This window comes from Python bivittatus, unplaced genomic scaffold (assembly GCF_059951505.1).
Source record: "Python bivittatus isolate LINGU-HERP-01145 unplaced genomic scaffold, Pbiv_v1 ctg000560_np1212, whole genome shotgun sequence".
Lineage (NCBI taxonomy): Eukaryota > Metazoa > Chordata > Lepidosauria > Squamata > Pythonidae > Python > Python bivittatus.
The window spans coordinates 7,064,679-7,092,539 of record NW_028277083.1 but is presented as its reverse complement, the minus strand read 5'-3'; the positions used below and the strand labels follow the sequence as shown (position 1 = coordinate 7,092,539).

General features: G+C 42.9%; 1 protein-coding gene across 1 annotated transcript; it reads right to left on the bottom strand.

Moving 5' to 3' along the window:
* Nucleotides 1-2,392: 2,392 nt before the first annotated feature.
* GPR139 (G protein-coupled receptor 139) lies at nt 2,393-14,969 on the bottom strand. Its single transcript, XM_007435633.1, has 2 exons — nt 14,864-14,969; nt 2,393-3,327 (listed from the first exon to the last, which is right to left on the bottom strand). Exons 1-2 carry the CDS (start codon nt 14,967-14,969, stop codon nt 2,393-2,395), a joined length of 1,041 nt encoding a protein of 346 aa, XP_007435695.1.
* Between the last annotated feature and the right edge of the window lie 12,892 nt (nt 14,970-27,861).

Below are 27,861 nucleotides of genomic sequence, written 5' to 3'. Positions count from 1 at the left end.
AACATGTTTCATGCCTAGATTTCTTCCTTTTAATGAGATTGGAGAGGAAAGAAATCAACAGTGCTTTATTTGAAAAAGCCCATGGAAATGTGAAGAAATATCTCAAGCGGATATGTGTGTGTGTGTGTGTGTGTGTGTGTGTGTGTGTGTCTATAGATATGGGTGTGTGAGGAACAATCAGAGATTAACCATGCTATCTGATACATGCCTATACCTAAATAGCCACACACACCCTTGCATAATCAGCAGTTACTTGGAGAAGCTAAACTGGGTGGAGAAGCTGTTTCCCAAAAATCTTTAATTAACTGGGATCAATAACACACATTTTGTATCTTCCCAACTCTAACAACTACTTGCCTCTGGAGTCCCGGGAGCTCCATTATTGGACAGTTTTATACAGTTATTTGTCTGGGGTTTTCTGAGGATTTCTGTCTTGGGGGTGGTTGGACTATAAAACCTCCCAGATCTTTTCTAACTCCCTATTTCTGTGATTCGATGTCTGTAAGAGTCAGCATTTTGGGCAACTGAACCGCATATGTACTTTCCCTGCTCAGATGAACATAATTCTTCCCAGAAAGGGGGCACGTGCTCTTAATTACTGAATTTCTTAATTACCAATTTATGTACTTCTTTCCATAGCCGTAAACCAAAAGGCTTGTAAACATGTATTCTATCTGGTCCTTGGCAACGTGAGCTCTTAGATTATTAATATGCCCCGTAGCCATTTTAAATCCATCTTTAATTTTTAAAATTATTATGATTATTATTTTTGCAGTGGAATTCACAGTACTATTCCTGAAAGCTCTAAATTGCAGATCTGGACTCATAATAAATAAGTTATTTGGAAATATGTGCCAAAGTGATACATCCAGGGGTTACTGTTTCCCCAGGATTCTATCATATAAGGTGGTGCATAACATACCAAGTATTATTTTTCATGTTTTCTAAGGCAAGCATTAACAGTCCAACATAATTCTTCAGCCACAAGAGACGAGGTGGCATTGATTTTCTCTGCATTTTACAAACGTTAAATAACGTCAGTGTCATTGACGATGCACTTTCTTCAGCTCATCCCACCACTGGATCTTTGTGACGGTTGGTTTTCTTAAGATTGCTTTCAATCTTTTGTCCAACTAACCAAATCTCAGTCAATGGAAAACTATAAGGACTTTAAGAAGCCACTTCCATAAATAGATTTTTTGGGGTGTGTCACTTTTGAAGGTGAATAGTTAAGTACTTGAATTCATACACACAAGGACACACGCAACCCCACTGGATTCCATCCTCTATACATTCTTGGTCTCTTCCAATGTATGCCAACAACCCCTAGCACTCACCCTTGGAAAGTTTGACTATTTCTTGGAGACCTTCATGGATTCCATAAAAATCACCCATGAATTGGGTGCCTTAAAGGAAACAAAATGCACTGGTAGGGCTAGTGATTGACCATTTTAAAAAAGCTAAGTAAAAAAAAAAATGTATACAGGTAGAAATGTGATTGTTCTTATTCTCTGCTCAGGAAAACTCTCCTTTTGTTAAAAAAAAGAAATCTATCGTGGACATTGCTCAAAATGTAACATGGGATAAGGGTTGGAGTTTTCACATTGCTTCACATGCTAGTGTTAAGAAAGTGATTCCTTCTAAGCATTCATCTTTCTTCCAATGAATCTCCAGTGATAAACTTATAGACCATACAAATATTGTAAGGATGACTAACTTCCTTCACTCAACGTCCCAAACATCCACTCTATAGGTTTCCATGCCAAAATGGAAAAAAAGAGACATGAAAGTGATTCCCATCCTTCTAAGTATTCATCCTTCTTCCAAGGAACTTCCAAAGATATACCCGTGCGCCGTACCAATATTCTAAAGATGGCTAACTTCCTTTATGTAGTGTCCAAACATCCATGCAATAAAATTCCATGCCACGATGAAAATAAACCAACCGGAACGGGAAAGGAAGCAAGCAATGACATAAAATGCAGAAAGTTTCCATCAAGGTCTATGAAATATATAAATATTTAGATTTATATATCTTCTGAAATGTCTGGTAGGGTGATAGAGCAACACTTAATTCAAAGTTGCGCTGTAGGCTTTTCACCCAGAATCTTACACAGGGAAATGAACTTGAACACCTCTCAGTCCTGAAGGCCTCTTGATTCAACGCTATTGATTAAGCCTTGCAAGAGATGAAGCTGTTTCACCCTCTCCTTTGTTCTCCTGGATGTATCAAAGGCTCCTATAAACGATTGTAGCCTGTTTATCTTCTGACGATCGGAGAGGAACAAAATCCAATGGCTGCTATTTGCAGTGATTATTTCTGGCTTTTCCATGCGATTGACGGAACACCTTAAAAAGAACTTGCTTCCATGGGTAATCTTTCATGTGTCTGTCATGGCGAGATCTTTATAGGCTTCCCATTCTTATCATATTGGTAAACAAGCATTTTGATACAGTGGGAGTTGGCTGGAGATATCCATGGGCTGCTAGTTATTGAAAAGTTATGGTTTGTATAGAACTGAACGGGTTGCTTCTGGCACCGGAAGAAGGCTTTAAGAGTTACAGCTGCCATTGTGCGGAATCGCTTGCTGATGAAACAGTACAGGAAGAAGTTGATGGCGGTGTTCAGCAACGCGAGCATGTTGGCCACATCGGAGACAATATGGACAGACCAGCTGTTGTTTATTGGTGAGACGTAAAGGTGGTAAAGGATCATGATAATCCTCGGTGCCCAGAGTATGGCGAAAATGGAGGTGATGGTAAACAAGATGGCGGTGGTTTTCCCAGTGGAATAGCCTCGCAATCGGAAATTGCACTTCTGTCGAAGCTTGTACACAATGATTGAGTTCAAGATGAAAAAGATGGAGCACGGGACTAAATAGATGGTGAAACAATGGATCCAGATGAGGACGTGGTGAACAAGAGTACTTGTGTAATCTTCTTTCCAAATATCGGGCCACCAGTAGTATGGGATGCTGGTTAGAAAGCAAATAATGTAAACGCTCACAATGACTTTGCGTGTACGAGCTGGATAAGAAACCATGTGATATTTGAGTGGATGGCAGACGGCTATATAGCGGTCAATTGTGAGAGGGACAGTAATCCAGATGGAGGTATGGATGGAAGAGAATTCCAAGACCTCAATAATTTTGTCCAGGATTTCTGGCATCTTCTTCTTCAAGATGAAGTCTTCCAATAAGAAGTCGACAAAGACAATGAAGAAAAGAACTAGCAAATCAGCTGCTGCGAGAGCTAAAAGGTAGTTATAGGAGGATTTTTGACGCCGAGCCACCAACTGCGACAAAATGATTACCGTCAAAATGTTAGCTGTAACGTGGGAGAGAAAGAGAGAGAGAGAGATTACGTTAACTTTAGAAGATGTTGGTTACCAATCCCTATCGGAATATCTGTGCTTGACTTCTCTTGACAAACAGGACTTGAAGCTTACACAACAGGCATTCAAGGATACCAAAGCTTTTGATAAGGAGATTTATTGTAGAAAAACAAATGATGCTCCAAAGGGATGGATTTCAGTGATCACTATGTCCACAGATGTCCACAGGCGCATCATGACATCCATCCTTTTTACACTTGCATCATGATGTTGCACACAAGAATGTAGGGGATGGAACTCGGGTGGTGACATCTCACACATATTTTGTAATTTTGATGAAATCATGACTAGTCGTGAGTGCCCCTGGCTACAACTCAGATGCAAGCCCTATTTATAGTGGAATCAAGGTTTAAGTTATAATCTCTTCCTCCCACCTGTATACTCTTTGGGGCAGGAAGAACAATGTTCAGCGGTCTCTTGTTCTGGTAATGGACTGGTCTGGTTTCAGGCTGTTTTCTTCTGATCTTGTGAGAACTAGTTCCCATAATGTAGCCCAACCATACTGGAGAACTGAAAAAGGCAGAAGGAAAGTGAAAATTCTTTTCTGGCTTGGTTATTTACCTGAGCAGGAGAAGAATTTGGAGGCTTGCAAATCTGGTAGATCTTTTTTGCACAACATTTGTTGTGGACCAAATTGAAGATATCATTGGAGTGAGGAGCCCTGAATTTTCAGCACTTTTTTCATTTGGGAGAAAGCATTAAAAAAATAAAAACAGAATAAACTTAATGCACCTATTTGGGTTCTTGAGAATCGTAAGAAAAAAATAATGAAAAAATAATAATCACATAACTGAAAATGGTGATTAATGCCCCCTTTCAGAAAAATACTCTTTCTGCATTTCACCAACATAAACATGGGGTTGGGGAGATGGATTTTTAAAAAAAATATAGTTTTATTGAAAGTTTTAAAAACAAGAGTAAAAAGTAATACAAACTAAAATAGAGTAAGAAGGAAAAAAAGAAAAAGGAAGAAATAAAAGAAAGCTAAAGTGCAAAAAAAAAAAGAAGAAAAATAGAAAAGAAAGAAAAACATATATAAAGAAGTCGCTTCTGATCTTCTTTACAGCATAATAAAATTGTAGATTTACCTCTTTCTCTAAAGTTACATTGTGACTCTATTTTTCTGTAATCTATCCTATCTAATTGTCAAAACCATCAATCGTAAGTTCATTTTTTTTTTTTATGCAGAAAGTCCATCAGGGTTTTTTTATCAGCAATAAACATAGATATTGTCTTTTCTTGGGGTTGGGGAGATGGATCTTGTGCATGAGCAATAGATTTTCCAACCATGGTTCAAATTTTGTGTCTTCTTTGTCATGGGCTGTCCAGTGCTTCCAGTACTTTTTCTCCCCTGAGTCTTTTTTGGATTTTTCAAATATCTTAATTTTAGGAATGGGACCTGAACTGAGATTTCCCCTGTGGAATTCATTACTGCAAGATGCGGTGACGGTTGCTAATTTGGACGGCTTTAAAAAGAGATTGGATAAATTCACAGAGGATAGATCTATCAAGGCTGATTAGTCTTGAAGATTCAGTGTTACTTTGGGGTTGGAAATACTATGCCTCCGAATACTAGTTGCGGGAGCAATGGTGGGAGAGGGGTATGCAACTAATTCCTACTTGCAAATATGTCAAAAGTTGACTACTATGATGCTGGAATAGGATGGACCTTGGTTTGATGTAGGGCTATTCTTATGTGATCATTCAGAGTAGTAACATTTACTCTGAAGTATCTAGATGACTACAGTTGAGGAGATGGCTCTTAGATGAAGGATGGGCTCCTTTAGAATATGGGTCAACATTGATTCTCTTTAACTGGACCCTGATTTAATTCTGCTCTGGCTGCAAGACATTCTGGCTGGATTTCTTGCAGACGTTTCTCAGCAGTTTCCACACCACCAACCCATTTAATTAGTTCACAAAGTACAGAGGTTTGGTTTACCGACGGGGTGAGTTGCCAAGTATTGAAATTTCATATGCATTCAGTAATTACTCTTTCTGCAGACCTAATGCACCACGTTTAATGTTAAACTTCTGATCGTGCTTTTTTCTTTTCCACGGCCAATCAAGAATAATGACATGGATTCCTCTAGCTAAGAACTGAAGAGAAAGGTGGGAGCAAAATACATGATGCAAATGATTCTCTTGGATGCATACTGTAGCTAAAAGTACAAGTGCATATTATTTGCCACTCAACTGCCAAATATTTATGGCCACCCTCTTAGTGCATCCTGCGGAAACTTGATTTCCCAGAGAAAAAAGAAACTTAAACAGTGACAGCATGGGAGTGGGGAAGATGCTACTGACGTTCTGCTTTGCCAACTTTTTTTTTTTTTTTAAGAGAATTGCATCTTCAAACTCTCAAGTTAATTCCTGCTTTACTAAATGCTGAAGGGGAAGATGGAAAGGCTCACTACCCAGCCACCTGTATTTTGAGATCAGGTGGTCTTCATTCCCAATGCTTCCTTTGTTCAAAGCTGACTAGGGAATTGATGGGTGAAGCTTTAGAGTGGTGATGTCTCCATGAGGGGATAACATCCCTGAAAAGATTGCATGGTTGCCAAGTTTACAATTCATAGTTAAATGAGAACGACTCCTTTGAGTCAAGCTTAAGTCCTTGAGACTATATGAACAGATCCATAAAGTTTTCTCAACAATAATATCATTGTCTTCCACTGGGAAGTAGGTTGGACCTCCCATTCTAGCTTTCAACTCTTGATATTCATATATGTCTCCCGTCAAACTACTAAAGAGGTCTGACCTTGTAACATTTTTTGAGATCTACCATGGTCACCTAGGTGCCACTATTAAAAGTACAATTCATAGTTCCCAAGTGCAAATCCATGTATGGATCAAGAACTGCACTAAGTAGATCGTAGGACGGGAGGGGGCACCATTTCCCATTCAAAGGCTGCACTTGTTTAACTTTTTTCTTGGCCTTCTAGAAAATGGGGCCATTAGAGAGCATGAAATCATCAGAGGGTGCAAGCCAAACACAATCAGCCATTTATTAATTTATTTAGTGGCCCAGAGGAGGCTTAAAGTGGAAAACAAATATCTTAGGCCTCCTAGAATTTTGATACTGCAACATGGGCACACTCACCAGGTTGCCACGTGGACACTGGATGTGTCCCCTGGTTTATGAGTTAGCTACTGCAGGCTTACCCATTTGTCAAAGTAAGAGAGAGAAAGGATTGATTAAGACCCTGACCATGAATAAACTTCAGTGCAAAGTCCATCCTATTAGATCCATAGCTTTACTTTCGCCCAGACTTCCTCTGCTGGTTTTGTACAAGCATTTTCAGATAAATGTGCCCTTCACCTATCAGCCCTTCACCTATTCCAAAGGCCATTGCTTTCTAATTTTTTTTAAACATTAGGTCACCGGAAGCTTCTTTGAAAATTCTCAAGATTTTAGAGCTACCAAATCTGAGCTTGCAAAAATCTGGATGAGCACTAAGGGGCAGAAAAGGAGAGACAGAACAGTCTAATTCTTTGATACCATCTAGTGGTTGCCTGAGTTTGGCAGGCCAGATATGATAGCCTTACTCAAGGCAAACACCCAAAACAGACACGCCAACCTTTGTCCTGACTAGGTCTGATGGGAGATGGAGCTCAGCAAGATGTGGAGAACTGCACGTTTTCTGTTCCTGGTGTAGGTAACCCTAGGCTAGCTGAACAAAAAGTTTGTCCTGCTGCCAGGGAGCTTCCTAGATATTAATGGAGCAAGATCCGTAGGCAGACACAGCTCTCTGCCTTGTTCTCCGAAGAAGCTATTGATTTTTCATGATCCATGATGAGGCTGCAACTTCTACCAAACAAGGCAACCCAGCAGCCTTCTCACCCATAGGTTTCCAGGAGGGTTGGCTCCTGCTGGAGGCTAACATTGACGTGACTTTCTGGAAGTGCTGCAAATTTGAAATGTGTGTTGGCAGTTTTGTTCTTTCTCTAGTTGCCACGTAGGCCTTATGACACAGGTGGAAAATAGTGAGATGGGAATAAAGCTAATGAATGCAGGGGGTTCAGATGGAGATGTTGCTACTCCTTCCCCCAAAGACCCTAAATGAACATCTTCTCCTTGATGGAAAGATGAAAGGGAGTCAATAGATTTTGCATTGAGGTGTTTGCAAATGTAAACCATGCACTTGGCTCAGTGCTTAAAACACAGTTCTTCCTTCAACTTCACCCTAAAGGAGGCATACGAAACTGAAGGGCAGTTCTGCAGGGGATTGGCAAGGAAACCTGACTCTGCTTACCTCTTCCATATTGCCCAAAATGTAGGGTAGCTTGAGCAATGTGGGGGAGCAAGGTGGCTTCCTACTGTCAACAAGAGAAGAAAGCCCTAAGCAGACCCAGGACAGAACAATGAGTGATCCCACATTAACACTGGAGTATTATTCCTTGGTGTTCATAGAACTTTCCTTCTCTGATATAGTAATTTGTTTTGGTTCCTGTTTTTTTAATCGTTTTAATCTTTTAATATCGTGTACATTACCTTTGGCAATTGAGGTGGCTTATACATTGAACAAATGTGTAAGCCTATGGGATGGCCAGCATAGCCACGAGTCTAAATCTTCTCCTCTGTTAGCCAAATGTATGTAAGCCCACTGAACCACTGTCTCTTCCAATGGTATTTCTCTGTGCATCAGTTCATCTGCACTGGTTCCGGGGCGGTTTGCACCATCGTGTGCAGATATGTATCCTACAGAGTTCAATCAGCCCATTAGATACATTCAAGTTCCCCTTCTCTTCTACTTCAAGATAAGGATACGGTGTATAGTAAAGCTCAAGATACATTCACACTCATATCAAGCTCAACAGCTATACACTTCTCCTGGCAGGATTACAGAAATAGATTTCCATTGCCACTTTCTAGGATTTTTGTTTTTAGTACTCAGCCTAGCCAACCACTTAAGATTCCCAAGTGATCCCCCATACAAGTACCAACCAAGCCCTACCAGCTTAGCTTTTTCAAGATAGCCAGGGTGCTAACGCTTGCTGAGGCATTTAAAAAAATGGGATGGATCAATATAAATCTAGCTTATTGTAATATTGATCAGAGTCTCAGTGTGTGCATACACACACACAACCACTTACCTAAAATGTGCATGTAAAGTCTCCCTAAAGGAGAGTCTTGTTAGCATAAATTGCCCGAAAAAAACAAACACACACCCTCATATCATTGATGTCCTTCTTTGTTACCAATTTTCTCCTGGGTTTGCTTTTAAATGGAAATGCCCCTTGGGCAAGCATTTACATAGCTACTTTTCTATGAGCCAATTTCAGAAACATGCATGTCTCTCATGAGTGAGTGTGGGTGCATTCTTTTGACCAGAAAAGATGGTTGCTCGTCAATTCTGCTCGTTGCTACTGAATGCTAGTAATTGTCAGACATTCCCGCTGTCCATGTGGAATCTCAGTCTATTCCAGGAGATGCCATTAATCGGCTCCCATAGATATCTGTGCCAGATCTCTCTGACATCTCTACTCATTCGCCACAAATCTTTCTCCATGTTGCTCCTCTGCAAACAGCTGCACTTCCAACCTCCGCTTTGTTTCAGCAGCTGATGCGTTACAGCCCTGACCTTGACTTCAGAGCATCTATCAGTGGATGCTTCCTCCTTGCAGAATCTCAGTGCTCTCCATCACAGCTTCATTCCAAGATACGCATGATGCACCATAATTCCCCTGTCTTTTGAAATGAAACAAATATCTGCCACCATATTCTCCCATTCTCTCTGGAAATTATATCTTCAGACAGGGACTGTTAAGTAGACCCTTTTGCTAGACATCATATTGACTGGCACTAAGTGTTTTTAATGCATATTCCTTACTGACACCTGCCCTGGAGTTTAGTTTCTCTCTTCTTTTTCTGAGCTGTCACAATGGCTCTTTCCCCTTGATCACAAAAATAGACAATGACCATAATGGCAAATATTTTTCCCTGTCTGAGCATCAGCCTATCATCTTGCACTGTTTTTACAAGCCATTTTGTTCTCCTCGGGGTGTAAATTGAGAAATGCAGATTATGGAAGAATTTCTGATGTAGTCAGTAAAAGAACACCCCTTTGAATCTAAATAAGATTCACAGAGATTTTAATCTTCTCCAAACTCTACTCCAATCTTAGCATTTAGAGTTTAAAGTTCAGTTGCCACAGCGTTCATTTCATTCTTATTTCAGGCGAATAGAATTGAAAGCTTTTTCCCTTTGGGCAAAGTTTAGCTATTACCTGTCCAGTCATTTACAATCAGGAGCCAAATTCTCTGATCATCCCAAATCATGTGGGCTTAAGTTAAAGAAGAGTAGGTTTTGTTTAAACATTAGTGGGGGGGGGGAATGTCTTGATAGTAAGATGCATTTAGTTCTAAGTGAAAGGGAAGGGATACTTTCTAGGCTGAAAGCTCTGATTTTGAACTTTCTGCATCAGTCAACAGGTTTGATTCGATGGCGTACAAGTTTATTTCCAACTTTGTGGCTGAGTTCACCTAACGCATAACCCGGGCAGGCATTACACCAATCAGAGTCCTTAGAATTGGCTCTGGGAGCACGTAGTCATAGTAACTGTGGGGAATGCAGCATCTCAGCCCATTTCCTCCAATCCTGCCTTGGCATCCCATAAGCCCTTGTGCTATTGGCAAGGCATCATTACCTCAATAGCTCCATTCGCATTGGCCAGGCAGATAGAAGTGGGTGTGGCTTGGGCTCTGCAGCCAATCAGTATTTGGGAGCTGTACCTTGTAGCTATCAGGCCCTGGCATCCAGTTTTGTAATGGAGCGTCTTGTGTTTTCAGCCACTCTACAACTCGATCTCTTTTCATTGGAGGACTGGCTGGCTGGGTTCGAATACCAGTAGAGTGCATTTTTTAGTTTGGGGAGAACAGTTTGACTTACAATTGCCCTGGCACCATTTTCCTTTCCCTTTCTTGCAACAGTATGGATAGGATCTTCAGATGTGGTGAGTCCTAGAATTATTAGCTTGGTTCCTTATCTTCAGTCCTATGTTAACTTCAGGGGAAATTTTTGGGTCTGTGGTGGGAATAAAACATCAGAGGGAACAGCAGTGCACTTAAAACTCCCATGGTGGTTTGAGAGATGTCCTTTTCCCCAGCACAGCTAGGCGAACTCCCCAATAACTCAGTGGCCTGAACTGTCCATAACTTATGACAACACTGAAACCGAATCCACCCATTTCTTCTACACTATTGCTATGATGGATAGTGTTGGACCTATCCTCAGATGACATCACCAACTCAAGGCAGTAGAATTGTATGCAGTGATGACATCGGCATTTGAAGGGGGAGGGGGAAAACACTTGTGGCTTAGTTGAACCCAGCTGCCCTTGCCCATCACAGAAGGAATCCATCCTTACCATAAAAAACGTGAATTTGTCTGACACGATAGCCTTCATCCCAGGGACACATAATTTGCACACCTAGGCATGCACACTCCACTCACCTGACTTTCACTCCAGGAACTCTTAAGATGCAAGCAGTTGGCTGCTCCTTAAGATGTCAAGAGAGGTCCTTATCTGACCTTGATGGCTGTGACACTTCTCAGCCATCTCTCTCCCTTCCTTTCAAGAGGTCCTCTTTTTAGGGAGGTCCAGAGAAGGGGTGTCTAGAAATCTTCCTGTGCCAGACTTTTTAAGGTGGCCCCATCCATTCTGCAGCATCTGTACCCATTTATTCCAAAGACAAAGAGAATCCCAGTCATTGGGGAAGGAAGATGAAGCGATGCCTAATTACAGCAGTGTTAATCCTGGCTGAGTGTAGGGTCCAGCTGCCTTTTCCTCTCCTTTCAGGAGGACCTCATTTGAATTCTTGGCACAGAATTCCAAAAGAGGAAGGAGAGAAAGAAGGAGAGAGGACAGACTTAATATTTCACCTTATAGAGACAGAGAAACAATGGACTGATTAAGTGTTCAGCCACACAGCACTAGTAATAACTTTTTCTGACTGATCCAAAGAACCAAGGAAGAATGTTTTGCATACCTCCCCCCAAATGCCAGGATAAATGAAGAACATGAATTCCTCCCCCCACTTCAGTCAATTGCATTTGGGGAATACTATAGGAGGGAAATGTAAGCTTATCTAATCTGTTGTGGTTGTTTGTTTGTTTGTTTGTTTATTTGGTTGGGCTAAGAAAGAGTGAATTCCTCAAAGTCACCCCCTGAGCTTCCCTAGCTGAATCTAGACTTGAACCTGAGTTGGCTTGGTCCAAGTTCTACAACTGTATAGTACATAGATGTCTGTGCATCATGCACGCATGGACATACACAGAGACACACAATTCCATGTTCCAAACTTTGTTTCTATAGCTCAAGATGGAACTTCTCTCTTTGATCAAGAAAGATATTTTAACACCAGATATTTTAGCTATCAGCTGTGATTTGGAGGGTATGATGCACGATCAGCAATCAGGGGAGAAATGCAAATCAAACCTTTTCTAATGACCTTGACTACCCACCCACTTCTGGAGGGACCACATAATTATGTTCCCTTGAGATAGGCAGGGCTTGTTCTAGCTCAGCTTTCTCCCAGCTTGGCACACTCTTGATCTGTTGGACTTTGCCATTTTATGGGAGGAGGGGGCACAAAGCTGAGGAAGAAGGCTGGCTGATAAGTTTGGTTCAACTTTAAACAACAGATGTACCCACAGGAAAGTTTATCACTTGGATATCCCCAAAAGCAAGTTAACCAAACCCTTCCATTTTGCTGTTCCACCAAGGTCAAACAGATATAATTTCCCCGCTTTCTTTCCATAGCTATTTCTGCACTACCTCCTCCCAAAAAAGAAGAAGAAAGCACATTGTATAGTCTTTCACATACCATCACTTTAAAAAGAATTGCTGACTGATTAAATATATTGCAAAGTGGTTCTGCAAACAAATGGTGGTGCCTCCAGCTTTAATCTCCATTTAGACACAAAACTTGCTGCCCTACGTTGCGTTTGCCCTCTTAGCCTCATTCAGTTGAGAGCATGGTTTGGAGGACCAAGACGTGATTTATGAATGTTGTCCTGATCAAGTTGGAGGAAGGGTGGGCTAAAATTACAGGCTAAAAGAGCTAATTGATATCCATGGGTAAATGTCCTCCCCCTCAGTTTTCCAAACCATTTCCTTTCAGTCCTGAAAACCACCTTCTCATCAGTGTGTTTTGAAGAGAGTTGACCTCTCCTTGGTCAATAGGGGTCGGTCTAGATAAGCCTTGAGGTCTCACCATATTGGATGTTCCTATTAAGAAAGTAGAAAGGATATTTGGACTAGGAGCTTGAGAGCAGCTATCCAGGAGTGGGGGTGCAGGTTTGGGCCAGCAGCAAGGACTAGGTTTAAAAATATAGGATGCCAAAATATAGGATGGTCCTTCTTGTCTCTGAAAACACCATTTCTCATCTGCAAAGGTTTGCCCTGGGGGGCTATGGCGCAGATACGACTGTAGCCCAGCTTCTTGAAGGACTTGCCTTTGAAGAACTTGCTGGACAGCATGGCACGGTCCAAGGCAGACCTTTCCAAAAAAGCACATTGCCAGATTTTTTTTTTTAAGTGCTCCTTTCTAGGTTTCCTCTCTGATATCATGAATCAGCCCTGTTTTGCAACGCCGGCTGCAGTCGGAGGGGCACGGAAGCCGAGCAAAATAAATAAATAAGCCCATAAATCGAGCCATCTCTCCGCTGCCAACAGAGGTGTTTCTTTTTGTTTTTGTTTTAAAACTCCCTCTTAGTACATTTGAACGTGAGCTCCCGAGCGTTCTCGGAGCGGCTCCTGCTGTGTCAGCACCACGGACAGCTCGCCCGGTTATTTATTTATTTTTAATGGCGCGGTGGGGCGGGGGGGAGGCACATCTCTGCTACATTCTCATTGCCTTGGCGGGCTACGTTCCCCGTTGTCTTCCTAGCCCTTGACTTCAGGGAATCGCTCTCACGTTCTCCAGGACCAGATGACCCTCCAGGGGGCCTGGATCACAACTCCCATCCTCCCCAGCCGGGCCGGCTGGAAAGAGGATGACGAGAGAGCTGTAGCTGAGCCCCTCTGGTGGGCACCAGTGTGGGGAGAGGTATTTCGTGATTTTCCTTCTCCTCGCTGGGGGTAGATTTTGGGAGACATTTGAACTGATGTTTTTAAAAAGGAAGGAAGAATGGAAGAGAGGAGAGGAGGACAGGAGGACAGGAGAACAGAAGAAGAGGAAAAGAGAAGAGAAGAAGAAGAGAGGAGAGGAGAAGAGGGGAGGAGAAGAGGAAAAGAGAAGAGAAGAGAAAGGAGAAGAAGAGGAAGAGGAAGAGGAAGAGGAAGAGGAAGAGAAGAGAAGAGAAGAGAAGAGAAGAGAAGAGAAGAGAAGAGAAGAGAAGAGAAGAGAAGAGAAGAGAAGAGAAGAGAAGAGAAGAGAAGAGAAGAGAAGAGGGTTTGGCTAGTTCACAAAGGATAAGTCTCATAAAAGCAATGACTTACAGCAAGGCAATAACAAACCTCCAAGTGTCAAGGCAGTCTACTGGCAAACTAAAATTGCTGATTTACTAATAGCCCATCCACCCTGGGATTTTTTTCTAAGCACATAGCCAGATCCAGCATGGTGCTGGATGTAGAACTTAACAAGAGGACTCATCAAGTCCAGCTTTATGGAGTTTGGTCTCCCTCAACTTGTTCTCTTTATTCTGCCTCTACCTTGCCCTTCCCCAATCTTGACTGTCCAAATGTGACTTCCAAGCTCTCCAAAGGGGTGAATTTGGGTCCAGCCCCAGAACTTAACTAAATGCCAGGCCTCTCTCCTGAAACAGGGGAAGGAACCATCTGATCCCAGCCCCTAACTGGCATTTCAAGAAGGCTGTTCAAGAAGGCTGTTTCAAGAAGGCAAGACTCATCTCACTTGTGGAGTCCTTGGGGTTCTCTGAGCTTGGTTGTATATTCTCTTCTATTGGCTAATCTTACTTGATATCATCAGTTATCCATTCCCCAGCGCCCGGTATAACAGCAACACGTTCTTCAGATCCAAACTTTGGAGGGCGGAAATGCCCAAGTCAGAGTAAACCTTCACCATGCATGCCTCCCCCCCCCCCAGGTCCAACCTTGGGAAAGTGACCCTCCTATACTCTCCCATGTAGCTTCTAACCCTTCCTTAAAAAATGAATAAAGCAATGCTGGGCAGGCTAAATGCAGAATGTCCACTGATCCTAAAACAACTTGCAAAGGCAAGCCCACCTCAAGTTGGAAAGGGCAGACTAGAGTTCCCAATCGAGTGCCTGAGCTGGCAGCCTGCCCCATCTGTCACCTTCCGAAGGGCAATGCCCATACCTTCTTCCTGAAGGCAATAGTAGGCATTGTAGTCCAACACCTCTACATGGGTGAGGAAGGGCGTGTGGCTGTCCGTAAGTTTTAAGAGGAAGGAAGGAAGGAAGGAAGGAAGGAAGGAAGGAAGGAAGGAAGGAAGGAAGGAAGGAAGGAAGGAAGGAAGGAAGGAAGGAAAGATAGATCTTACCCGGGAGCCCCAAGCAGAGCAGGAGACTGTAATAAATGATGGGCGCGTATCCTAAGCCGCAGCCACGCAAGGAAGCATTATACATGTGAATGTAGTCCTGCTCCATTGACCTGCTCCTTCTGGGTTGCCGAGCTGAGCCGGGCTAGGAGGCGGGGAGGCAGTGTCGGGCTCCGGGATCGGCTGTTCCACATCCCAGCCTCTGCCACTGGAGATGGCTGGGCACCTGTCACTGGGGAGGGAGGAACTCAGCCCAGGCAGCACATGGTCCTTCCAGCCAGTCGAGCATAGAGTGGCAGGGAGGGAGGAAGAAGAAGGAGGGAGGGAGGGAAGGAGGGAGGGAGGGAGGGAGGGAGGAGGCAATTCCAGCCTGCGGTTAAGCAAAGGGTTAATGGTTCTTCCCGACTGGAGGCGCGGCGCCCACCTTCGAATGCTGTGCGCGCACACACACACACAAATGCATACCAGACACACATACGTTCTTTCCTGGTCTTCCTTCTGGGTCCTAACTCCCATCGCCTTCAATACATTTCTTTGGATGGATATTGGAAGGGCTTTCTGTAGGACTGGCTCGCAGGAGGTGGCAGCACATAGCTGGCCCTGTTTCCCAGAAACCTCAGCAGGGCCTGGTTAGTACTTGGGTGGGAGACTCCTGGGAAATCCCACAACGTTAGGCTTGATTGGGATTTTTTATGTGTGTGTGTCTGTGTTTTACCTTACCATTGTATTCTGGCTAGCTTCAGACAAGACCCTGAGCAGATGGGTCATCAGTTTGATGGTGGATCAACATGTTGTGAAAACACACCTCTTGTGGCCTGTAAACCCTCATTCAGAGAAAACCATTTGGGAATGTATAGGACATGGTTCCATACTTTTCTAATTAGAATGAACTCAATTGAAACGATTGTTTCCCATAAGCTGGACTTTCTTACATCCTTGGGGGATGAAATTGGGAGAGTTTGGCGAAAAGTTGGCAAGGCTGGGCTGGTTGTGGTCATGCCCTGTAATGACTCCCTTTTGGACAGATGTTATTTCTCATTTTAATTTGGTTCTTGAAGACTTACTGATTTTTGGAGATGTTTGTGTTTGGTTGAGTTTTTTTTTACCAAATCCCACTGTTTAGAAATAACAGTAGGACAGAAATGGTTAGTAGTAGTACTACTACTCAATCAATCAATCAATCAATCAATCAGTTTATTACAGTCATAGACCAGTACAACTAAAAGTAAAACTAAAGTACTACTACTACTACTACTACTAATATATTTATCAAGGTATAGATCAAAAGAAGAGCAAAACAAGTACAGAATTCCAACCGATAAAATTAATTCACAACTACCAATCCAATGAAACCAATATTTTCAAATAAAATCAAACACAACCACCATACATTTTTAAAAGAATGTCCTATAATAATGAAGAGCACAGATACATCCATAATTAATGGTTGTGTGTGTGTGTGTGTGTGTGTGTGTTTAATTGAAAAACAACCACCACAACATTGGAGCCACTCAGTTGGAAGAATGCCCAAGCTTGGTCAATTTTATGACTGTATAAAATTGGATAAAATTACAATTACTCAGCAGTCTAAGGAGCCACTGTTGTCTTTCTATGGTCTCATCCAGACCGTTCCTTTAATGTCCTTTCCTGTAGTCCTTGAGGTGGTTCCAAAATACAGGGGTGTAATTTGCTTTGTCCCAACAGCCAGTTGCTCTTCGGCCTTGGGACGAGTTAAGGAAAGCAACTGGTGGATTTTTGGCTGGCAGGAAAAGCACCTTTCAGTCATTGTCCCTCAGGTGGTGCTGGGGGAAGAGGTGAGGTTTTTTGGGGGGTGTTAGCCATTTGTCAGTGCTTGATTCATGGGGGTGGGGTGAGAGGGGGGCATTCTGCCTCTCTTGCTTTGCAGGAAGCCCTGCTCACTCCATGAATGATCCATGGTTGATCTCCCCTCTTTTTTTCTCCTGGAGCACTGGAACCCCTTGCTTGCTCCCTCAACCCACTCTCCCTTGTATGTCTTTCTCCCTCAATCCCCCACTCCATCCTCATCTCGTCTTCTCCCATTCCCTCCCTTTTGCTCATCTGTCTCTCTTGCTGGTCTGTCTGTCCGTCTGCCTCTCCCTGTCAGTCCTTTGAGGCAGGCCAGAAACAGACCCCACAGAGATTCCAGGAAAGTTACTTGATTGTAGGAAAGCAGAATGACAGAATTTTGAAATCCCATCCAGCTTTCCCTTTGCCCCATCTTATACTAAAAAGAATCAAGATGGGGTTCTTTTGAGTTACTTTCTCGCACTTCCCTCTTCCTCAAGACTGTGTAATCTCTTCTCTGCATCCCTCCTAAACAGCTCTTGCAGGCTTTCCTCAGGGCCATCTCTAAACTCCTTTACACTGACTCAGTCCTTCTCTCTAGTCTGACTTACGTCTCTCTCCCTCATCCTCCTCTCACTTCCCTGCCCTGTTGTGAGCTCTGCCATGTGGATGGGGGGAGGGGATGCCAGGGGGTGTCTCCTTCCTCAGCCTGCCCCACACCCCTGCCCCCATCTGACTGGTGTTTCACATCTGTAGCCTGGTGGCTGATCTCTAAAAGGGTCACAAAGGAAGCTGCCAGCAACTGGAAGCGTCCACAGGAGCTGGGAGATGTCCGACCGAAGCGCTGACAAGCACTCTCTAGAGTGTTGCTCAACCTCCACAAGTTTAAGATGGGTGGACTTCAACTCCCAGAATTCCCCAGCCGCCATGGTCATGGATGAGAATTCTGGGAGTTGAAGTCCATCCATCTTAAAGTGGCCAAGGTTGAGAGACACTGCTCTAGAGTAAAGCCTGTCTGGAGAGGGTGGAGACTTTAATATCCAGTTGGGAAGATACAATTTTAGGTGGCCTCAGCTACAGCCTGCTGATGGGATGAATGCTGCATCATCAGGATGCGTTCTTCAAAAATGGTTAGCGAGGTATCTGAGGTGCAATTGGAGGGGTGTCTGGATGAGCCTTAAACCTGAGGAAGCACTGGGTCAGTTTTGGAGGGCTCTTTAGAAATTTAGACCAAATTTACTTAGGTGTCACCTATTCAGACTTGATGCCTGGTGCCTGCCTGGACATATGTTCATGGCTGAAAGAGGTGCTAGTGTATCTGCTTAATTTGTTTCTAGGGTTAAGCAAAATGACTCAACGATTAATTTAATTGGATAACACGATGTGATTATGGGCAGTTCTATTTCTTTGCTTTGCTTGCATTAATGTGGGTGTGTGTTAGTGCATTTGAAAAATAACATCTGAGATGATGGTGATGAACATTTAACATTTGCTTAAGTCAAAGTCTCCATTTAAAGATTTAAACGCCCCATGCATCAGTCAACTTGCTTAAATTATGTTTCTATATCATTTTGAGGATGAGTAAATAAATAACCCAGCCACAGTGATGTCAAACCCAGTGGATTTCCCTCCCAAACCAGAAGCAGAACCAAGCCTTAAATATGATGAAATACAGCTAGGATGGGCTAATCTTCTGCCAAGCATCGAAGGAGATTCATTCATTCATTCACAGATCGCAGAGCAGGGTAATACTTCTCCTTTCCCTGGTGAGCAATGAGCAGTTAGCAAGGATCTGGTGTCGGCCAGTCAAGTTATTATCTGACGAATTGCTCCCCTCTTAGTTGCTTGAGAGGAGAAGATCGATGGCTGGCCCAAGGTTCGAATCCTACCATCTCCAGTTAAACGGATTAGGCAAAAATATTGGGAATAACAGCCTGTAATGGGATTGCATCCCGAGCAGAAATGGTGCATCAAACTCACTTTTCTCCGGGCAGCGAGTGCGGTGATAAGAAGGCTTTCAAGTTTCAACACCAACTATGATCGATTTACATAAAAGAGAGAGAAAAAAATCAAGCAGACTCCAGATGCTATTTTTCTTTTTTTGCTTCAGTGGGGTTCTAGCAATGTTACTAGTTCCAGTGGCCTTGGGGGAGGGGGTTAAAAAGTCAGGAGGGGGCTCTTAGCAGACAACAGAAGCCTCGCCCCTGTTGCATGCATGCAAAGACGACAATAATAACGATAATTGATTAAATTTATATGCCGCCTGACTCCCGGCAACTTTTGACGGATGACTAAAGGGCAGGACTTTCAATTGCATAGCTGCCACTTTGAGGTCTTTGACATCTCCCCCCACCCCGTGGATCCCGCTGACTAGTTGAAAGCCTTGGCAAGGATGGTTTAAATTCCTGATGGAAAATGAATGGTCTTTGTCACCGCTCAGCATGTCTTCGAAGGTGGACCGAAGCAGTCATCCATCAGTAATACTGAGTTCAGCGGAGGCCATTTCTAATCCAAGGTTAGACCAATGGATTTGGTTTTCCACATAGGCCTGCTTAAGGATCATGCGTGCCCCCCACCCCAAGTGTTTAGTTCAAGCTATTTGCTCGAACTACATGCTTGAACTGCATCAGGAGAGTCCAGTTTGGGGAGGATGGGGGCTTGGAGCCCCAAATGCCATAGGTTGCCCTCCAGAAAGAAGCTGGAGCTAAGATAAAGACAAAATTGGTATAGGTTAATTAGATTGATTACCTTCCTTTCAGTTGGCAACTCAAGGCAGTAGGCATAGGACTCCTTCCTCTCTTATTTTTATTCCTCTCCAACAGCAACAGCTCTAGTTGGGCTGAGAGAGCGTATCTGGCCCCATCATCTGGGGAGTTTCTATGACGGACGGTAGACTGGAATCAGAATCTCTCTGCTCCTAATCCAGTGCCTTACCCACTACATACTACTGGCCTCCCAAAGCAATTAGCTTACCTACCTATATGTATCTGTATTTATATAGATCACTCTTTCTGCAAAATTTCCCAGCAACAAACTTTAAGGCTCAGATGGAGTAACTGGCCCAAAGGGATCCAGAACCCGGCTATCCACAGATCAGTCCCACGCTTTCCCCACTGTACCACCCTGGCTCTTGTTCAGATTCAATTTAACATGAACAAAACTGACCTAAATGCGGTTAAGATGATCGCTGTCCGTGCAGGCGGTGGCTTTCCCCTCCAAATACCTTAAAAACGGCAACCTCAGGAAAAGGTCTTCCACTCCTTGCAGAACCCCGTGTTTTATTTGACAGAAGCTTTGTCTGCATTTGCAGAACCTGAGTGATTCTTTAGCTGCTGGGGAACGATGCACGCAGGATGGCATCGATGTATAACCACCACCAAAAAAGAAAGGAAACTCTTGATTGCCAACTGATCAGAAAGGAATATTCCCTCTCCTGTCTCTGTAAGCTGGAGAAAAGCTTTCAGCAACTTTGGGACTGACACATTTTAGTCTCTCGGTTTTTGTTTTTGTTTTTTAAGCAGACAAGGTCTTGGCTATCGGCCACCAGAGTCAAAGATAAATAGTTAGAATTCAACAAGAGTGTGCCTTTGAGCGTGTTCTGAGCCGAGACACTTGCTTTTCCTACCAGAGCTGCATGAAAACGCTGAACACCAAGTTACTCCAAGCTTTCTTCCTTTCCAAGGCCAAACTGAATTATTGTCATTGTGAACCCCAAAGAGAACGTCTCCTTTCCATTTGCTTTACTTGCAAACTGTCTAGAGACGGCCTCCTTGCTTAGAAAACACATACACAACCATCATTGTATGAGTTCACATTGGTCCTAAGCCGTGGTTTCTTCTAGCTGACTGGATTCAAGGAATGTGCTAAACCTCAGATCTTGGCTTGTAAACCATCATGACTAGGTCTGCAGAACACATCAAGCTAAAAACTAAATAAAACCATATCTTTGCTTAACAGGATGTGTGAAGCCACCAGCCATGGAGTATCTGTCTGTAGTTAGAATAGTGTCTGTCTCTTTTGCACTTGATATGCATTTTTATATTTGCACAAATGGGGTATAGGCTTAATTGCCCTGAACATCCTGGAACATTCTGGAAAAAGTCTTTGGCCCAACCCGGCGTGCCCTCTGTGAATCATACACTTGGCAGCCAACTTACACAAAATGTGGCCTCCATTATTTTTTTTTATCATGCAGGGATACAATCATTTAAACCTAGTTCCCTTCAAAAGCATCAAATTGCTTTATGAGGTCTAGCAAAGGAATCAACAGAGGGTGACAGCTCTTTCTCTGAATGTAAAAAGGAGGTTCCTGCAATTATCCCTGTCCAGATAGTAGCTCAGGAGGAACAAAGAACATGAGTCACCAAACCAACTTAATCAGTAAAGAGAAATGCACAAAAAGAAGCCCTGAAATGCAGGGTTACAGCGATCCAGGAGAATCACCTTTGCCTTCAAAATCATCAAGTGGTGCAACGTTGCTTGGACATTCTTTTCCCCCTTCAATTCAGACTCTTCAAACTCCTTGACATTATGTGGGCAAGTTCATGAAATTTTCTAGGCAGCATCATGGAAGTGGTTTGACCTTGCCTTCTTCCTAGGGCTGAGGAGGAGTGATTGGCTCAAGGTCACCAGGTGGCTGTCATGCGTAAGGCAGGACTAGTTTTTGCACTTCTGGTCCAGCATCTTAACCACCTTGGACCATACCAGGTCAGATACAAGGGTCTGTTGGGAATGATCAAGTTCTTGCAGACTTCTGATGGAGAGCATAAAAAGAGAATGTTAGGCTGGGTTGAAAGGGATTCTGTAGAGGTTATCTAGTTCCAAACCTGGTTTAGATAAGACTCCACCTCAAATCCTGAATCCCCTTCTAAGACCAAAGTTTTAAGAAGGGCTTTAAGAGATCAAGAGAGCTGGATCTGTTTAGCCTTGAGAAGAGAAGTCTGAGAGGGGGTATAATTACATTTTTCAAGTGTGCAAAGAAGACACAAGTTGTTCTCTTTTGTTGGGTACAGGACACTGAATAATGGTCTCAAGGTACAGGGAGACAGATTCCTGATGAATATGGGAGGAAAACTACTAGCTCTTTTGATAAGTCAATATTTTGGGGAAAGCTAGAAGAAAGAGAAGAGAATAACCAGTAGCAAGGTAGATGGACTTGTTTACAGTGGTAATAGGTGGACTGCTGGGAGACCTAAAGGGCCAAGTTGGGGACACATCATCTTGGGGAAGATTTATCTATGTGGTCACTAAGAGTCAACACCAAATTCATGACACGTAATCAACAATGACAGCAGTTCAACGGTGGAACTGATGATCTAGGGAGATGCTGGACACCCCCTTGATGAATGTGGTCAAGCAGGATAGACATTTGTTGCTAGTGCTTTAATTTCAATTCCTCAATGAATAGGAGATTGGCCTTGAACCCCTCTGTCATTTCCATGATTCTATAAATGGCCATACATCTTCATAAAACACACTGTTAAACCAATAAACATAATCTATGTGAAGAACTTCCTTTTCTCAGACCCAGATCCTCCATCACTGCCATTCAGCTTCATTGGATGACCCCAGACTATGAAGGAAGGGAGGATATTCCTTCAGAGCCACTTTCTCACCATCAGGGAATATTTGATACCCCTCTTCCATGCCTCTTCCCACCTTGCTTTGCCTTAGTTCTAATCTTTCCTCATGAAGGACTTGCTCCGACCAATTGCACAGATGTGTCCTGATTGTGACTATAGAAGATTCCTCCCCACATGGGGCATAGAATGCATTCTTCTCCACCATCAGTTCTGCTGCCTGTTCTTGTCCATCCATCCTGATTTTCTTTTTCTCCCTATTACTGCCTTTGTTACCCTTCTGTGTGGCATCAAGCAGACTTCCTTGCAGAAGAGAACAGGAAGGCTCTGTATATTTTCCTGAGTATGCGTTTGTGTGTAGGTTGATCTGTGCCAATGGACTTTAATGATGTTAATTCAATTCCTAGTGACCTGCAGGCTTGATCTAGGGTTCCTACTGCTTACTGTGTTCAGTTCCAGAAAGTTATCAACGGCTTATTAGTATGAATGGAAGAAGGGAGAATAAAGAATAGGAGGGGGAAAAAACCATGCTGGAATACTGTTCTGTCCTACTAATGAGGACAATAAAGTGGTTTTTGAACAATTTGCACATCCTCAATCTAGAAGTGAGTCAGAACAATGAGTTGCCCAAAGGCAAGATTTAGAGAAAAGATAGAGTGGAACATGTTTCATCTGGAAAGCAAAAGCTTCAGGGGAAATCACCAAATTTGAGAAGGCCCAACGCATGGAAGAGAACAGAATGAGTGGGTGGAATTCGCAGGGATGTTTCAGTAAGAGCTCTCAGACCCCAGAACAGATGGTCACAGGCCAGGGATGTTTGCAGGGGGTGGGGTATGATCTCCCTTCTAAAAGATATCCCCCAATAATATTTTATAGGAGACAGACGGGAAACAGAATTAAACAATGAGAAATCATGACATTTTCTGCATTTTCTTAATAGAACAGACATTTAAATTCATAGCCATTGAAGTGAGACTAACTCAAATTTCATTTTTGCCCTGGCTGTGGCTCTTTGTGGGCATACAGCTCCCCACTTTGAACATGCTATTCGGAGGTCTTAGGCCTGGGAAAAAATATCCCAGCTGTTGTGGTTTGTAAACCATGGTTGATAATGGAATGGGTTGGAGGAACTCAACCAACTGTGGCTTGCTCAGGAAGCCAAGTTTAAACAAACTGTGGGTGATCTCAGTCATTACATCCTGCATTTCTGTGGGTGCATTGAACTGAGCTGTTGAGCTGGACTGGATGATCTCAGCAGCCCCTTCTTTATCATTCTGTAACATGCTGCTGCAGGAATGAAATTCACAGTGGATCGGAGAGACCCCCACCTTTTACTGCACACTGGCCATGCCTGTACAGCTTGTGCTGTTGTTAAAGGAATGGTATTAAGTGGAGGACCATTTGTGCCAACCACAATGCTGGCTGCGGAATGCCCGGGCTTTACATGCTAGCAGCAAGCACACGGGGACCTTTTGTCTAACCTCTCTGTAGAGGTGTCCGTTGGACAAGATCCGATCTTTGGTGCTGATGCAGCCCTCATGATCAGCACCAGCCAACAGAGGGACACTTGGATGCTGATCCACAGACTGGGTTTGTTCAACCCAACTTTTTCTTCACTGGCTTCCTGACTTAACCTCTCATCTGGCTTTGCACAGAACATTGAACCGCAAGCTACGTGCAGCGACACGCAAATCAGATAAGGTTAAAACGGACCATACTTGGTAGGCTGTCCAAATGCAATGGCGAGAGCTTTCTTGGGTTTGAGGAGGTTGTTGGAAAACAAGCAGTGACTTTCATACATTTGGGAGGGTGGAGGTGTATTATTTGCCCTTGTTTAGCAGCCACAAACAATTTGTTATAATGCTTCATGGTGTTAGATTAGTACTGGGGAAAATCCTGAATCAGATCCCCCCACTGCCACCGGATGACTTTTTCAATTATTCTCACTTAGCCCAAATTTTGTTGGGGGGCTAAAATGAAGGGAACCTCCCTCCCTCCCCAAGGCACTGCTGTGGGTAAAACAAATACAGTTTGCATTGTGTCCCAAATCTTTTTCCTAATTTTCAGGCATATGATCAGGGACAATTTTTAAAAAATAGTACACGTTTCGGTGGTTGGGAATGATACCCACCGTTTCTGAATGTTAAGTGATGGCCACATCGATGGAACCCAAACCGCTTATCTTTCACGAAAGACATTTTAATTCTTCAAGAGAAAGACATGAAGTGGCAGATACAGAGGCAGTCTGAAACGTGTTTATGCTAGAAGCTGGGTAGAATTTTGGCAGCTGAAAGACCCATTTATGGATCGGAGAATGAACAAAGTTGCTGCGGAATTTTAGAGATGGAAGAGGTCACTTAGTCTAACCTGCTTCTATCTATCTATCTATCTATCTATCTATCTATCTATCTATCTATCTATCTATCTATCTATCTATCTTAAATTTAGAGGCTGCCCAACTCCAAACAATTCTGGGATGGTGGAGCAATTAAACCATTCCTGGCAGATAGACACCCAACTTCTCTTCCTCTTTCCCTCCAGCAAAGAAGAGACTACTAGTTCCTTAGACGAATTCAACTGTAAATTTCATTATGGATCAATTTGTCTCTCCCTGTCCCCCAATGATTTAGGTTCTGTGTGGATGCACCATCTAACTTATTCATAATGTCAAAGACTTCCTTCCTTTTAAAAGTGGGATAGCCCCTCACTGCCCAGGTAGAAATGCAGAACGTCTTCATGGATTTTTCCAATGCTGAATGCATCAACTTGAACAGGAGAAACTGGTGGAGCTGGAAATAACAGGAGTTATTTCAGGTTAAAGGGGAATGAAGAAAATGACATGATATGGAGAGGGGAAAAAAGCTAGGCTTCTGATTTGGAACTCAGTACTGTGGAAGATCATATTTCTAGGATGATGTATTTATGAACCATTCCACCAATCTTCAACCGCTGTAGTTTGAAGGTGCACCAGGTGCTGAAAAAAAAATCAAGGACTGCATTTGACTCTTACATTGCTAACTTTTTTTTTTTTAACTTTCCTTCCAATGCCCATTTAGACATCAGAGTCCTTTTGAAGAGGTTACTCCTTCACTTGTCTTTAATTAGCAGCAACAGATGTTCTGCTTGAAGAACAACTCAGAAATCATTATTCTAATAGCATCCTGTTGACTTTTTGACATGCTCCTTAATGTGAAATAGCAATTAAAACCAAGGTTAGGGGTTCTCACAAGCACAATGCTTATAAGAACAGCTGCATCAAGCTCTCAACATTTGCATCTTGAAATTTGAATGTTCTTCATGAGGATGGTTTTTTTGGGGCACTTCAGTGATGGGTGGGGAGAGATCTTTCAAAGTTGCTTTCACTTCCCCACCCCCGTTTTACTCCAGTTGAAGCCGAAATGGGATTGTCCTAACACTATCTCTTGGTAAGCTCGCCTTCACTGGATGCTGATTTTTCAGATGGAAACATACGTTTGTACCTTGGTTCATGTGTAAGATCATTCTTCAGTCAGAGAACTTGTCTGCTGAAAAATTCCAAAAGCACAGAGTTCCTTAGTGCAAGGAAATACTGCAAAGGGTAAGCCTTCATCCTTTATGGTAAGCCATGTCTTGTTTTAATGAAAGAGATTAAGCTGCAATGAGTAAGCAGTAAGTATGGTTTATTGAAGTCATAGACCATGCTAAGCCATAACTAAACAAATGTTGACATTTTGTGGTAGACCTGGTCAAGAAACAGACACCACAGGGATTCCAGGAATGCTACTTTATTATAGCAGAGTATATTAACAGAATCTTGAAAGCCTGTCCAGAACCTTCACTGCCCCCTTTTAAGGACAACAAGGTCAAGGTGGGGCCGAGTCATATTTTCTACTTTCCCAGGGCTAAGCAACTGTTTCCCTTCTCCCACCTCCTTCTCAAGGTCAGAGCTAAGTTCCTCTACAACAGACCACATTAAGGATTGTTGTGATGGCAGAACCAAATCATTGGGTTTCCTTTTCTGATCTTTGTTCTACATACACAAGGATTGATGGAAGATTACAGCTGTGTTCCTAATACCTGTACATTCAACTTTAGGCCCTGTAGAGGGAGGCAGATGAAATGCGTGCCATGATGTCACCACATTGTGATGCAAACCCCACCCCTTATGTACTTATGTGTGATGTCATGATGCAAGCACAAAGGGGCAGAGTTTGTACTGACACACCTTTGAACATTTGATGTCATTGTGGTTAGGAGCAGGTTCTACATATCCTATGCATATGTTGTGTATGAACTGCTTAACCTAGTGTTTCCTGACATCAGCAAGTTTAAGATGTGTGGACTTCAGCTCCCAGAATTCCAGGGAGTTGGCCAGGGAATTCTGGGAGTTGCAATCCACACATCTTAAACACTGGCTTAACCATTGGCATTTATTTAGAAGCAACTTCCATTAAGTTGCATGGAGTCTCCTAAAACTGCCTTAGTGCTTAGTGTTTTTCAAACTTGGCAAGTTTAAGATGTATGGACTTCAACTCATGCTGGCTGGGGAATTCTGGAAGCTGAAGTCTACACATCTTAAACTTGCCAAGTTAGAAAAACACTGCCTTAGTGAAATTTGCTTCTAAGTTAATGCAGTTAAATTAGTGCCTGAGTAGCTCAACTGCTTTACGTTTTTCCTTTTGTTTCACCACTTAAAGGTGACTTGATCAAACGTCCAAGCTGAATTGACTTTCTGAATTAAATCAGAAATTGCAATTGATTGGGATGCCTTCGAATTTATTAGAATGATTTGAAGGTTTCTGCACATGTACAAAAACGTGTGTGAGGTTTCTGTTGTGTTTTTGGAATTGGTTTAGAAATCTGAATCAATGAGTTGATCTGGCTATCTGAAGATGATTTTTTAAAAAATTATTTTGGATTGATTTTCTGAATAAGTTGATGATCTGACTCAGTTTAAGCCTGGTACATAGAGCCCCACAAGAGAATAACCTCATTCAATGTACATACACGCACATTCATTTATTTGTTTGTACATTCATTCATATATACATTTATTCATTCCAGAGACAGGAGTTGAAGGGTAAGAGCCAGGCATAAATGTTCTGTCAAAATTCTCCACCAGATTTTGAGACAGAGAAATTAGTTGGCCAGTTTCTTAGAATTTCCCTAGGGGAGGGAAATGTTCTCCAAGAATTTCTCAAAGGCAGAATTCCTCATTAGCAATTCCTGGAGTGCTGCTTTGAAAAATAAAACCCATGAAAGCATCGTCAGATGTCTTCCCTGAGGACTGAATGGCAGCATAGGAAGTCAGAGAGATTGTCAGTCAATGGAGAGAAAGGTGGGCCACAATCACACACATACACACACACCCCTTGAGTACCTTGTAACTAAATAACTACTCCCCCTGAGAATTTCACCACAAATTCTCCTTAGAAATACCTTCTCATGCCAATTTTCTTTCCTAAAGTTGCATGAAAGCTGGCAAGGGAAAAACAAGTACGACATTACCCCAAACTGGTCCTGTGGTCCAAGTTTCTTTAGCTTCCCTCCCAAGCTGTTGAGAAGTTTCAAATCAGGCTTCCTCAATTGCTTGGAGGAGATGCTGAAGACCTCTGGTTACCATTCTGCCCAGAGAAG

What these genes read in the sequence shown, in the direction of transcription:
- GPR139 (XM_007435633.1), bottom strand. Translation starts at nt 14,969, where the DNA reads ATGGAGCAGGACTACATTCACATGTATAATGCTTCCTTGCGTGGCTGC. An exon ending in GCTCTGCTTGGGGCTCCCGG is followed by an intron (nt 3,328 to 14,863) that starts GTAAGATCTATC and finishes CCCACGTTACAG; the next exon opens with CTAACATTTTGACGGTAATC.